This window comes from Saccopteryx leptura, chromosome 9 (assembly GCF_036850995.1).
Source record: "Saccopteryx leptura isolate mSacLep1 chromosome 9, mSacLep1_pri_phased_curated, whole genome shotgun sequence".
Lineage (NCBI taxonomy): Eukaryota > Metazoa > Chordata > Mammalia > Chiroptera > Emballonuridae > Saccopteryx > Saccopteryx leptura.
In genome coordinates this window covers 76,795,865-76,811,021 of record NC_089511.1, presented here as the reverse complement: position 1 = coordinate 76,811,021, position 15,157 = coordinate 76,795,865, and the positions used below count along the sequence as shown (strand labels likewise).

The 15,157-nt window shown below is 44.6% G+C and overlaps 1 protein-coding gene across 1 annotated transcript in view; it reads right to left on the bottom strand.

Moving 5' to 3' along the window:
• The window catches only part of LRMDA (leucine rich melanocyte differentiation associated), a 1,214,945-nt gene that overhangs the window by 1,189,085 nt on the left and 10,703 nt on the right, over positions 1–15,157 (bottom strand). The window contains exon 3 of the mRNA XM_066349607.1: positions 1,387–1,487. Coding sequence (XP_066205704.1) covers positions 1,387–1,487 — 101 coding nt within the window. The remainder of the gene's footprint in view (positions 1–1,386; positions 1,488–15,157) is intronic.

Sequence of the window (15,157 nt, the reverse complement as noted above, 5' to 3'; positions counted from 1 at the left end):
AGAGTCACACAGGAAGGACTCCTTCCAATGCCCTGGCTAGAGAACCATTTGCCTAAGTCCATGCTGGAGAGCTATTTCAGGGCCGCACGCGTCTAAGGCATGGTCCAATCCAGGCTGCATACTCCATCCTTTCCTTGGACATTAGAACCAAAAACCATCCTTAATTTCACAAGAGTCAGCATTGTTTGCTTGGCATCCTCTCATCACTATGCATTACTTTGCAACTACTCAGATTCCTCATCTCCCCAGAAGCATATGAACCCTTTGGGGGGCCAGGGCAGAACACAAACAATACCCACTCGTGATATAACCCTCCAGATGCCCCTTTCCTGGGGATGAGGCATCTCACTCAGCACAGCCATGTGCTCCTGAGCACCATCCAGAAAAGCTCTACTGGCTCAGCTTAAAATTAGAAGTCCCCTCCACCCACTGGTACCTTAATGCCCTGAGTTTTGTCCATCTTCTCTCAAATTCATAATTCCCAGTGCTCTGGCTCAGGAGCTGGGAGAGAAAGACCCCAAGGCATGGAGAAAGAAAAGTACCTGAGCCTTGGGTTGGGGTTTGGGCTCCTCATCTCTCCTTCCACCCAAGACGGTTGGCTCCATTCAGAGGACAGCACGGTTCTCACGAGGGCACTCAGGGAGGAAGCCCTGCATGGGACCAGCTGCCCAGGAAAAAACACCAATCTGATCCTGCTCATGGATATCCCACTGATAACCCTCTTTCCAAATATCTCCTACTTCCTGCCCCCAACCCAGTTGCAATTCAAAACCTTTTAGCGAGAAATTAAATAACTGCATGTTTTCTCCATTGGAATAATATAGAAAATCACACTTACCTTTTGCCAAGATTGGAAGTTTTTCAAGTTTTCTTTCCCACCCACTCCATGCCAATTGTGTTTAAATTACTTTGAAATACCATCTGGGAGAAATCATCATCACAAGTATTTAAGGTTCCAATTCATAAAAAGGCAAATAAAGTAAACACACATACATCCTATCTGAGACTTGGCAAAACTGGGAAATAAGGGTGTCCAGAAGAATATTTGCAAACACCCCCATAACACTCTTGCTGATTCCATCTCATTCCTCCTCCAAGAAGATTCTAACTTGTCTGCATGAGAATCAGTGAGAAAGAAAAAGAACAAAGGGAAAGTCTCGTAGGAACTCATGTGAGATAATGTTCATGTTCACTGCTTCTTCAGGGGCACGACGAAGCTCGCCAAGAGAATCATTCAAAGTAGAGTCAAACCTATGGGGTGCGAGTCCACATGTCTCAGACCCCTGCACCCTGTGCAGAGGTAGAATGGGTGACTTTTACCTACAATCTGTTACCAAGGGAACTGTGTCTCCCAGGCCTGGTCTGCATCTTATGAAGGTTACATACCTCAGAAGGTTAAAGCTCAGATCGAGCCTCTTTGCGAAATGTCCACAGTCCCTGCCGAGGTGCTCTGGAATTTCTCTGCAGTCCTGGCCTATGTAGGACACCTGGAAATTAAATGGAACAGAAACAATGTGGCAAACGGAAATCGCCCAGCTGCTCACAGCCCTGAGTCATTGATCCGATGATTGCTTCCGCAATTTTAAAGGCAAGCCACACACACACACACACACACACACACACACACACACACACACAAATGCCATATTTGTGGCTGTTTTTCTGAACAGATCAGTTTGGGGAGCTCCAGGGACTCTGCCAACAGCTCCCCCTTTCCTGGTGCACTTGGCATTATGAAGACTAATCCCAACACAATAGAAATTGAACTAAAATTGGCCGGATTCAGGTGTCCAAAAAAAACCAATGTCAGAGCATGGTGATATAATCGCGGCAATCAGCCTCTCGTTCAGAGGCCTTTCCGACAGCTGCCCCTCTGGCTCTCCTCCTCCACTGTGCCCCCTCTCCCAAATACCCTGTCATGCATATTACCTCATAAAGACACAGCAGATGCACTTACCAGCATTCAACCTTCAGGGTGCCGAACAAATAGGGTTGGACAAGAAAACCTTCCCAGACTGCCAACCCCGTCTTAGCACCACTGTGTATTAAATGTCCGCCTCACTCTGAACAAAGCTGATTCAACAGCAACAGGGCAACGTCTAACGGCCAGGGCTTCCAAGTCCCCCTCCTCCAAGGAGCCTCTGCAATCAACATCGCTCTGCTTGCAGACCTGTTACATTAGGTATTATTTTAACTATATTATTATTAACATAGTATGTGCTCAAATATTAAGAGGCTGAACTAAAATTTGACCCCAAAGCTTCTGTGACAAGATTAGAGGGCCTTCTCACTGCTCCAACCACCCAGAATTTGAAACCCCCTTTTACAGACAGCACCCCCTGGACAGGTTAAATGGCACAGGTTTGGCAGCTCATTCCAAATCCCATAAAACAAGCCCGTGGCTCAGAGTTAGCCAGTGGGTCACAACACATGATATTTCCCTAAAGCACTTCACTCAGAACTACCAGGTAGAAATTCAGGCCCATCACAGAGCCATAGCCTTGATCCTCCCCACCACCAAATCCATATTCTTCTGCACATACAGACAAGGATGTCTTGGAATGAGTAAGAAATTCCCAAGGAAGTTATGATTTCTAATAGGAAACAGGAAGATGGTGCCCATCTCAGATATTAAGTTTAACCGTACGCATTACTAACAATCGTTTTAGAACTACTAGAACAGCACTTTCACGTGGCTCAACCTAACACATCTCCCACTTCCCCCTAGTATCCTCAATGTTTCAGGTCACCTTGCAACCCTCTCCTACCCAGTGGGGACAAACTGCTGACAATAGAGTATCCTGTATTCACTGTCCTTCAGTAACTTCATTCCTGGAGGAGAGAAAGTAGGGAGAAGGGACAGAAAAATAGCTGACTCCAATAAAATAATTTTGACTCAGGAAGATACAGGCTAAGAAATAAAGGACTCTAAGTTCAATCTAGCAAGCTCTCCCCTTTCTACAAGGGACTCATCTTTCTTCAGAACTCCTTGCGTAATAAATTAACTGCTGCTTCCAAGCCAAGATGGAAATCATACACCAAAGACAGACTAGGGATATAAAGCTCAATCAATCTAGGGACTTCAATTTCCCTCAGGATGTCCACTCGATCAGCAGCCTGTTCTGTATTATAAGCTCACATAGACCCCCCAGGCCCACATTGCTTCACCACAAACCCACCTCTTTCACCCTGGCACACACCACCGTCTTATATGTATCATCATCACTCAAGACCTCTGATATATACAGCAGAGAAGCTGAGCTTTAGATGTAAAAAGTGAGCTCTTGCCTCACAGACACACCAAGGACTAAATCTAGTAGGGACCTGGTTTGTCAAAGCCCCTCATGTTTTATACAGGAAAACTAACTCCAAAGGCCCACCCAGTGTCATACAGCTCTTTAGTGCCAGAGCCTGCCAGGGACCATGGCCTGCACCAGGAATAAGGACTTCCAGCCTGGGGGCCACGGAGTCCTTACAAACACCCACATGTGGATTTTCTTGATCAGTGAAGGCCAATGGCACTTCTATCATATGTTCTGGCTGCAGATTGAGTCTTCCTGACTGAAGGGTCAAGAACTACCTCATGATACCATATTGAAGGCCCCAAAAGAGTATCAAATGCGAGTAGTAGAGGCAGCTATCTGCTCCCCTCCTTTTCCAGTAGGATTCCCCTTCGGAGGAAACAACACTGAGCAGAGCTATCGCCACAAAGCTTTCAAATCATTCATAACATGTCTGTCAAGACTTTCATAAGCTTGTTTTATTACATGGTCTTAACAGCACAACATCCCAAGGAAACTTAAAACACAACTTGTTCCCATTCCAAAGACAAAGACCAAGTCTCCAAATTTCAATAAAAAAACCAACTTGACAAGCCATTTGCATATCTGAACCACCCTCATGATAAACTGGAGCTTTGAGAGATGAGGGTTAAACCAACCAACCAACCAACCAACCATGTTGAAGGGTTCAAATCAGCTGGAATAGACTTAAAAGCAGCAGCCACTGCCAGGCGCTGCAATCAATGCTAAGAGCAGCCCTGTTTGAGAAATGCCCCTCCACAGAAGCAATTACCTCTCAGGATGTCATGAAGCTTCTGGGAGGACACAACCACCTAACATAAAAGAAGCTGGAAGAACCAGACCAAAAATTGTTAGTTTCTTCAGCAAACAAGAGAAGGGATGTAGAGATTAATTTTAAATGGCACAAAACAGTGCATCTAACACGAGGTCATTGCATACCTCCACCATGTGTGAATGACAGCATAAATGGTCACCATTACCAGAGAAATTAAAACAAATCAAGTTAAAGACCACTACAGAGAGAAATACTGGTGAGAAAAGCAAGGTGGTCTTGGCAGGATTCCCACACATACACACGCACCCAGCTCCTCTAAGGCATTGTAGAAAATTACCAAAGTGCAGAACACCAAGGGTGTCCTTTTGCTGTTGGGACATTCTGGCTCCTAGGATATTTCTGGAGATGGTGGGTTTGTCCATGGTCACACTGAGAGAAGATTTCATGATACCTGTCCACAGCCAGGAGTGAGGCTACTTGATTTGAAATTTGCGGTGCTGTTCTATCCATATCATCACAAATGGTAGATTTCATTCTTTTTCATAAACAAGTAATATTATATACCACAGCTTTTTTATCCATTCATATATTAATGGGCATTTGTGTTTCCTCCATATCATGGCTATTGTAAATAACACTGCAATAAATATAGTGGCACATATATCTTTTCAAATTAATGTTTTGGGTTTCTTCAGATATATTCCCAGAAGTGGAACTGCTAGGTCATAAGGCAATTTCATTTTTACTTTTTTAAGGAAACTCCACACTGCTTTCCACAGTGGCTTCACCAATCTGCATTCCCTCCAGCATTTGCTACAACATGGATGAGACTTGTGCTAAGTGAAAAAAGTCAGAGAAAGACAAATACCATATGATTTCACTATATGTGGAACCTAACAAACAAAATAAATGAACAAACAAAATAGAAACAGACTCATCACAGATAGAGAACTGAGGGTTGCCAGAGGGGAAGGGGTTGGCAAGATGGGTGAAAAAGATGAAGGGATTAAGAAGTACAAATTGGTAATTACAACATAGTCACAGGGATGTAAAGTTCAGCACAGGGAATATAGTCAATCATATTATAATAACTATGTAAGGTACCAGGTGGGTATTTGAATTATCAAGGGATCTCTGCTAATTATGTGATTGTCTAACCACTATGCTGTATATCTCAAAGTAATATAAAATAATACTGAATGTCAACTGTAATTGAAAAATAAAACATTTTTAAAATAAAACTAAATTTGCACTACTGGAAGCTCTATCAGAGTAGAAACAGTCTGGGGCAAGAGTTTGAGTCCCTGTGCTAGCTGTATTATCTTGGATGGGTCACAATCCTGTGGAATCTGTTTCCTCTACTGTAAACTGGTCAAACACTAACTCCCTCCAAAGGTGTTAAAAATAATGTAACAACCAACATTTACTAAATGCCTAGCACCTGGCCACTATCTACTCAATCCTCATAAAACAGCCCATGAGTCACATATTATATTCATTTTACTTATATTGCGGAATGAGATAACAACTTTAAAACACAGCGCTGTGTTCAGCACCTACTGGCCACTGGATAAATAGTTGAATTAGACCAATATCCCTATGGAAGGGATTTGTTATTCTGGTGTCTTTTGGCCACAACATTTCAATGCCCAAATTCCAAGTTTGCATTTGTGTCTACAATTGTATTGCTGCCACTATTTTAATTGTCGTAAGCTAGTGGGAATAAAAAATTGAGAACTTTGTGCTAACTGTAAATGATGCCTTAGAGTGAAGAGAAAGCCAAATGAAGTCAGACCCATGTTGAATGCAAGATTTTACAGAGAAAGTGGAGGGGAGCTACCTTTCCAAGCATTTGGTATTGAGGCCTAAGGAACTCCTGAAAACAAGGCACTGTCAGTCCACGTGGGGTTCAAAGTAATGACCTAGTTTCAGCTAAACAATGTCATCCATCACATTAAATTATTTTAACTTTATTGATGTTATTTTTTTCTTTATACTTAAACCATCCCATTCTTTGGAGTTTATAGGACTCTGAAAATGAGCTTAGAAAGTTATATCTGGTTTTATATTTGTATACTTAAGCAATATTGTAATAAAAACAATATTAACACTATGGGATCATGGGAAGTTTTTCCTCCCTTTAAGAAGGTTTGAGAAGTATCATGTGACATGTTATCTCTTATGATGGCTATCATTAGAAACTGCAAGGGCCAGAGTGCTAAAAAGACCATAAGCCCAGGACTGCCACTCAGGGTTAAGGTCTTTAGGAAGTTTTAGGACAGGGGACACTGATGCCCCAGGGCCATTTCCCAATTCCTTCCTGGCAGGCTCATCTGTTCAAAACAGTCCCCAGGGGCTCAAAAAAAGCCTCAGCACAGGTCAGTGATTGCCCTTGGGCTGTCTGGGGTGGGCTAAAAGCAAGAAGTGTAGAGAAAAAACAAGTTTGGGAAATGAAGGAAGAGAAAAGCAGGCACAGGAAAGTTATCAGCCCCACTGCCAAGTCCTCCGGGAAGCTGGAAGAAGCTACACCCAGTGAATGCTGGGTCTGAACTGCAGAGACCTGAGGTCTAAGGGGAAGGGCAGACCCTCTCCTGCAGCATCTCCCTCTAGGCAGCCACGTGCACTCCCAGAAGCCCCTTTTCCCTGCCAGCTAAACAAGAGCCATCATTTTTAACCTCTCTGCCAGGCTGGCACCTTCCTGGCCTGCTCACTTCTGAACTCTAAGAAGGGGGAAATATTCCTTTTAGCCCAAAGTAATCTCAAAATCTAATTGTGTCTGACACTACCTGCCTTAGGCAATCCAAGGAGAGAGCATCAAAACCTTAGAACTATTTCTCTAGGGGGCACAGGGAAGGGTGGGAAGTAGGAGGGCTGCCTTAATCAGAGGTTAAAATGAGAGACCTGATTTTGCAGCAAGTAAAAGTTACCTGGTCCCAGAGTAGCTGAGTCTATCCCTCCAACAATGACTAGAAACACCTGAGGTTTCACTACAGGGCTGAAAGCAAGGGAAGCTGGTATCTATCACTCAGGGTTGAAACTAGAGTGATATTTTCCACAGGCATCTATTCAGGAAATCAGGTGGTAAGAGAATGGGACGGCTACAACCTTCTACCTGCACTGGAGCCTATTGTTAGAAATGACGGCTAGTCTGCAGTGGACCCTCAACCTAATTCCTGCCGAGACACTCATGACTTCACTATCTTTTGTGGGCCCCAGACACTTTTGCCTTTCTAAACTCCTATGTCCATTAGAAGAAGAAGAAGAAGAAGAAGAAGAAGAAGAAGAGGAGGAGGAGGAGGAGGAGGAGGGGGAGGAGGAGGAGGAGGAGGAGGAGGAAGAGAAGGAGGAGGAAAAAGACTAGGAGGAGAAGGAGGAGGAGGAGGAGGAGGAGGGGAAGGAGGGGGAGGAGGAGGAGGAGGAGGGGAAGGAGGGGGAGGAGGAGGAGAGGGGGAAGAGGAGGAGGAGGGGAGGGAGAAGAGGGGGAGAAGGGAGAAAGAGGAGGAAGGAGAGGAGGGGGAGGAGGAGGAGAAGGAGAGGGGGAAGAGGAGGAAGAGGAGGAAGAAGGAGAAGAAGAAGAAAGAAGAAAGAAGGAGGCCCTGACCAGTAGCTCAGTGGATAGAGAATGAGCCTAGCTTATGTCCCAGGTTCAATTCCAGTCAGAGCATACATGAAAAGCAACCATCTGCTTCTTTTCCCCTCCCTCTCCCCCTCTCTCCCTCCCACAGCCAGTGGCTCTCTTTGTTGATCATGGCCCCCTGTGCTGAGGATAGCTGAGTTGGTCTGAAATGTCAGCCTCAGGCACTAAGGACAGCTGGGTTGACTCCAGCATCAGTCCTAGACAAAGTTGCCCTGTGGATCCCAGCAGGGGTCATGCAGGAGTCTATCTCATTATCTTCCCTCCTCACTTAAAAGAAAAAAGAAAAAAAAACACCTAAAATGTATACAGGCATTCACAAGAGATATCAGAGGTTGCATTCCAGGCCACCACAATAAAACAAGTACTGCAATAAAGCCAGTCACAATTCTTGTGCTGGTGGAGAGTCTTGCCTTCAAATTATAGAAAACAGAACATCTGCAAAGCCCAGCAAAGAGAAATACCAAAAAAGATAAGTCTGTACTTTATAATTGCACTGGTATAAAGACGAATATAGTAAAATGTTTTCTTTGGTCAGAGTTTTTTGTTAGTTTGTTTCTTCTGATTGTTAAAGAAATGAAAACATATTTTGTGGGCCCGGAAACGTATCGCGGGCTGTGGGCACTGGCCACTCTACCTGTTGGAGAAGTCCACCCAGCGGGCCCTGGTCAGTGAGCACTAAGGGGCAAAGGGAGGTGGAGGTGACCAGAGCAACCTAGGGGGCCCTCCCCTTCCCCTCGCAGCTAAGGGATGTGCCTGGCTCAAAATGGGCTCTCTTCTCACCAACCTAGGGCAGGCCTGGGCACTGGGCAGGCTTCCCACCTGCAGACCTGAGGTGGAGCAGGGAGCCCCGTTTAACCTCGGGGCGCCCCTTGCCCCAGTGCTCCCTCCCCCGTCCGACTGTGGCCCAGCGGGGGCGGGGCTGGCCTGGCAGACTTACTTGCGTTCCACTGACCACAAGCCCCGCCATGGCGACGGGGCGGACGCGGGACCCCAAGTACAGACAGAACCTGTAGCTCAGAACGCGGTAGCAGCAGGCAGCGCGCCGGGCTTTAGTTCCGCACTGAGCGGTCAGCTGACCCTGCGGAAGCCTGAGGCGCGGGCCGGCATCGCGACCTCCGCTCGGCGGAGCCCCGCGCGGACCCTTGGCCCCGCCCTCGTGCAGGTGAGCCTCCCCACCCGCCCTGCGCGCCGCAACAGGTGTCCCGCTGCGCCCTGTGCCCCGTCAGGATGGAGGGACTGTGTAATTTACCCGTGCCACCCGGGGATTCCCACGACCCTTGCAGAGGGTCACGGGAATAGGAATAATGTCCCCTAAACTCCATGCCCCGGGCTCCACTGCCTTAGTAGGGTCAGAGGGTCTCCCCATCAGGGGCCCCATCTGAGCCGTTATTGGGGGTGGGGTAGAGAGCCAGACCTTTCCAATATTTCACAATCCAGATTACATAATTGTCTTCAACTGCAGGGAGGGCCTCTGGGCTGGAACTCCCCTCCCCAACTTTTGAGAGGAAGAAGGCAGTGGAGAGGTTTAAAGGACACCTGGTGGGGTGGGTTTCATTTGTGAGGGAGGAGGGGGAAACTGAATTTCCCTATAAAGTGTTGGCTCAGCTAATAGCAACCTGTTGATAGTAGTAATCCCTGGGAAGAGCGTTGAATGACCTGCCCAAATTTTAGGCTTCTTTTTCTCTCCTTCCTCCCAGAGTCAAGATATTTGTGAGCAGAGGCAGATTTAACAGCGTGAGCACCAGGCGGGCACCCTGGGCCCTGACTTCTGAAGGGCCCCGCAAAACCCCAACTTTACACTATTTTCTAATGACAAGTTTGGTTTCATATGTGCAATTTTAACATTAATAGTATATAATATTTTTTATTTAAAATATGGTTAACATGTATTTTTATTTTCTTTCTCTCTCTTTTTTTTAAGGGGCCCAGTATTTTCTTCTGCTCCAGGGGCCTCAACTGACCTTAATCCTCCTCTGTTTGTGAGGCTCAGGGTTATCCGCAGTCACACACTCACACACGTTCCCCTCATCTGGAAGTGAGGCTGGCCCTTACTGCCTCCTGTCTGGATGAAACCAGGCCTGGGAGGTGGGGGGCACGGGGGGGGGGGGGGTAACTGGAAGCTCATGCCTCTCCTCCACTGAAAGAATCCAAATTTTCTCCATGCCTGTTTTTGTCTTCACACCTCCATCCCCAGGATACACAAAGCTATTACCTAATACCAATTTGTTGTCATATTATCACCTGTCCCCTATTTCAGCCAACTGCCAGCCCAGCCTTAACCCTGCTCTCCTGCTCTTTCATACCCATGTATATAGGCCCCATTCAAATACTGAAGGGAAAACTAAGTCCTGACTCCCATGTGTTGCAGGCCTATTTGTAATTGTAGCTCCCCTCCTCTGTCCACAGGGTGTTCACAGAGTTTTTCATTGTCCTGTGTATCTAAACAGCACTTAGAAACTCCTGCTTGTACGTGATTATGAAGCACTTGGGGGCTCTCAGCATTGTCTCTCAGGCCTGGTGCCAACGCATTGCTACATGAACTCTTATTGTCAGCATTCTGATGAATGGTATTGACCTCTGAGGGTTGGACTGCCTGCCCCTCTCTCTGCTGGAAGGAGTGGACACAGCAAAGTGGAGCGGTGTTTACTTTGGGGGGCTCCAGGAAATGCTGCAACAAAAGGTCCTGCAGGCCAAAAAAGAAAGCTTGTCCTCCAGAGATAACCAGGATCAAAGGGAATCTACTGCCTCACACCAGCTCCTCATGCTCCTCCCTCCTTCTCTGCTGGACGCACCCTCTCTGGTTCATTGTCCATTTTGTCTGCTTTTCCTGCCTGAAAAGGAGGAAGTGGCCCCATCTCTGTTGGTCACGATACTCTGCCCTCCCAGGCACTTTTCACGCTGACCTTTTCCCGGAAGGGCTTTGACCAGCAGTACAAACAAACCTACTCAAAGATGAAACTGAAAAACACCCCGCCTATGAGGAGGACACTCAAGGTCATCTCATCCATGCCCCGGCCTCTATACAAGGCTGTGTCTTCTGAACATAATAGACTGTTCTGCAGACTTTATCAATAACATTAAAGTGGGCAGAGACCTTTAACACCTTTCCAAACCCCTCACTACTGTTCCCTTCACTACATAGCCACAAGGTGATCAGTAAAAGCCTGATGTGACCCTACCTTACATCTTTCACTGGTTTCTGAACAACTAATAATACAGTCTAAAATCTCTAGTATGTCCCTCAAGATATTTTATCATCCCATCAACCCTAACCTCTCCTGACTCTTCTCTTCTCCCATCCTCTGCTTGCCCTTTGGTTGTTAGTTTTGCCTAGAATGACTCTTATGTCCACTATGTGAATACACTGGGAAGGCCAGTTGACTATAAAGGAGAGATTGCTGAAGAAATAAAATAAATAAATAAACAAAGTTTAGATTTGCTCAGGTTGAGGTGGGCTTTGGTATTTGAAATGTAAGCAAATGACAGTAGGGAGCTACTGAAAGTTCTTGAGCAGAGTAGAAATTTGCTGAATATAGTGTGGGAGGACTCCTCTAGAAACAAACTGGATCAACCTCTTCTTACTCCCCTCAGCTTTTGGAAGTTAGTCTTCAGAACATAAGAATGGGAAAAGAAGGAAGAGGAGGCGGGAGAAGAAGGAAGGAGAAGGAAGAAAACGAGGAGAGGAGGAAAAGGAGAAGGAAGAAAAGAATCTGTATTGCTAGGGCAAGGAAGATTAGAAGAAAGAGGTCAGGGACATCCTTCTAACTCATCACCTTCCAAACGAGAAAGGAACATTAAATGGAAATAGCAAAAGGTAAAGTTCTTTATGTGACATGGACCTCCCATTTGGGAGAAAAGAGAGCAAAGGAATGCTGAGATAGGGCTGGCCCAGGAGGTGGACAAAAATTTTTTTGGAATACAAGGAGCAAACAGAGGAAACAAGTCTTGCTGGGGCTGGTCCATGAACACACCTCTTTCGACCCCTGCCCCACGAGCACTGAGGGTAAGCAAAGGCTCCTATAGTCCTCTGGTTTCTCCCTCGGTCCCTTTGCCCCATTCCATGGCCAATTGAAAGTGAGCTGCAGGTGCCCCCTGCCTCACCCCCAGTTTATTCCACAGTCCCTGTGCCCCAGCTTCTGAGAACCAGGCACTATACTGGGCACTCTGGGCATACACAAAGACATACTCTTCAGGAGAGATTTGTGCTCAAAATTTTACAATACTAGGTTGACAAGAAGCATTGTAATTTGATCCTGTTTTCTAAATGCATACTTGAGATATGTACAGTGCACTTGACTACAGAACAGAAAGTTCAAATCATATCTGAGCTGGAAATCCTGGATCCATGGATTCTGGTACTTTTAACACATGCACATGGAGAGTGAGAAGGGTCAACACATATGACTGGACATTTCCTTATCACCCTTGATGAAGAGGGCAATATTTTATTCCTACTGTCATCTTTGTTATTATTATTCTTTGGCAGGAGAGGCCCTTTCTCCTAGAGTCCTTCCTCCATCACATTCCTTGGGACAAAAAGGAAGATGCTGTTTATTTCCAATCAAGGGAGTCAATTCTGGGGTTGGCCAGAACCCTGAAATGGAACTGATTCCCTAAATCTTCCAGCTCTATACATCAGCCACCAAGAGAAGGACAAGGCCAGTTAACAAAGCTTTATTAGCATTCCTACCTACCTATCTTTAGTCAAATTTCTATTTAGCCTGGCCTCATTTCCTTCAGGCCTAGAGCTTGGGCAGATTAAGATGGTTGCTATAATTAATCATGACCCCGCCCCTAGTTCAGACACACCACATTCAGATTTCAATTGAAAAAAATAGGCTGGATGTCTGCATACAAATGCTCTTTGTTGCTGAGGCAGCCTTCTTTCAGCCTAAAGGAGATATTTCAGGAAGTGTAGGAAAGAGAAAAGGTTTCCAGGCCCTCTCTGTGTATTTGCACATATGTGAGGGGAGTGAGGGTGATCTATGCTCCCAACCAGAACAAATTAAAATTTTTAAAATAAATATATTAAATGTAATCATTATGCCTGGCATGAGGAGTCATTGCAAAATGCTAGATTATTGTTCTTATTTACTATTATAATAATTATCACTACTAGTATTGTTAATTCTCAGTGCCTCTGATTTCACGTCTTTGGGATCTTTAAAGATTTTGTTATTCTCTATTAAAACACAAACATTAGCAAGTAGTAGGGAAGGGAATAGGTGGAAAGGTGAGTGGGAATAGGGCTCCTGCTTTTCACTCCACTTCTGTGATCTTTGCAATATACATACTATTACTTTCCTAATTGAAAAGAAGGTAGAAGATGGGAAGGAAGGGGCCAGAAGAAAGAATTTATAATTGAAACTGCTCTCTGCCAATCTCTTAGCATTATTTTTACAAATCCCCAACACAGCAATGAGAAAGAGATCTTGTTATTTATTTATTTATTTATTTATTTATTTATTTATTTTGAGAGAGAGAAAGAGGGGGCAGAAGTGGGAAGCATCAACTCATAGTAATTGCTTCCCGTATGTGCCTTGACTGGTAAGCCCAAGGTTTCAAACTGGTGATTTCAGTTCTCCAGTTGATGCTTTATCCACTGCGCCACCACAGCCTTTTTTTTTTTTAAGGTTTTATTTTTTCATCTTAGAGAGTAGAGAAAGAGAGATGGGTTGAGGGGAGCAGAAAGCATCAACTCCCATACGTGCCTTGACCAGGCAAGCCCTGGGTTTTGAACCAGCAGCCTCAGCATTCCAGGTCAATACTTTATCCACTGCGCCACCACAGGTCAGACAGAAACAGATTCCCCAACTTGTTTGGACTTGCCCAATACCCCAGTCCTTAGCGGGGACTAGGAGGAAAGTCATCTCTAACTTGGGGAGACAGGCTCATGTTGGACTTCTCAGAGAGAAAGGGAACACTGACCAGAAGAAGCTGCTCAGTTGTATCCTGTCCAGTGGCAGGGGGTGGTGGTGAGGAGAGCAATGTCTAGGCCCCAAGTACCTTTCCAAGATTCCAACTTAATATGGAGAAGTTCTGCCACTGAGAGGTTGAGGAACCTACACCCTCCTCAGTGAAAATATATGGAAATGATATTCAGAGTCAGTAAGTGATATCCTAGCACAGTGGTTCTCAAACATTTTGAAGTTGGGGCGCATTTAAAATCCTACAAATAATTGTAGGTGTACTATATACAAATTTCTGAGAAATATGTTATAATAATTCAGTCAAATATTAAAGAAAAAATATAAAGTCCAAACGTGCTTTTATGGTAATTAAATGAAATATGACAAAATTAAATTTATCTGACATTAAAAAAACATTTTTATGTTACATTTTTTGAGTTACGCTTTTTAGAATTCATAAAAAAGAGGGGTTAAAAATTTTAAAAGTGACAAAATGTTATCTTTTTATATATATAGATACATTCTTAGTAAGATTTAGTAAATTCAGCAGGTCCTGATGCAAATGTATTAAGTTTTTCATTCTTTTGTTTATGACAAACATGAGCCTGATGTGTCCTAGGGATTTCTTCAATGTTTGGGTTTATATTTGAAAGGCAAACTCTCATTTCCTCATCAACATATTGAAGAATTTCTCTCTTTTTAATCTTAATTGTGTTGAGTGCAGAAAACCCCCACTGTACATATCATCTTAACTTTACACCAAACAAAGGATAGAAGAAACTTACCTCCAGTCTTTCCAGGGAACATGGGGGGTAGTGTAAACAATCCAGCACCACAGTTTAATAGCCTTTTGTAACCTAATCAGGCAAGTGAGGAGGGGGTTGAGCAGATTGTCAGCTTACAGCCAATTTCCCACACCTCTGTCCCCCAAAAATCTAAACTCCAAAAACCCTGTTGGTTTTTTGGTCCCCAACAGGCACATATTTCTCTGGAATACCATAGGCGCACCTGAAAATCTTCTAGGGCGCACATTTTGAGAACCACTGTCCTAGAACCTTTGCTTTTCTCAAGTACTCCCAAGTAGTTTGGGATTGCCATCAGCCAAATTCACTCTTTAGAAATCACCTACTCCAGTTACTGATTGTGCAAACGAAGACCCAGGGAGTCATTCCGCAAGTGAGCAGCCGACCCTGAAAAAAGCCCTGCTATGTGCCAGTAAGAATAGGGTGCGGAGTCTGGCAGGAGCACCAGAGAGATGCCGTTTCACATCTAATCACTTCTTGTCACATTCTAACCATTTTCCTCATATGAAGCCCCACACTGATGGATCAGAAATAACATTTTCAAAGTTATATCTGCAAGGAAATGGCTATTAATGTTCTTCCTCTCCTTTTAGAGCGCTGAGAAATACATATTAATTTTCTCTCTACTTATATTGCCTATTTGCAAATTGTATTCACTACCCTGTGCTCCAATTTGTCCTACCCCTGAAGAGATTATGATGAATAAATGTGTTCCCAGAAATAAAATAAAA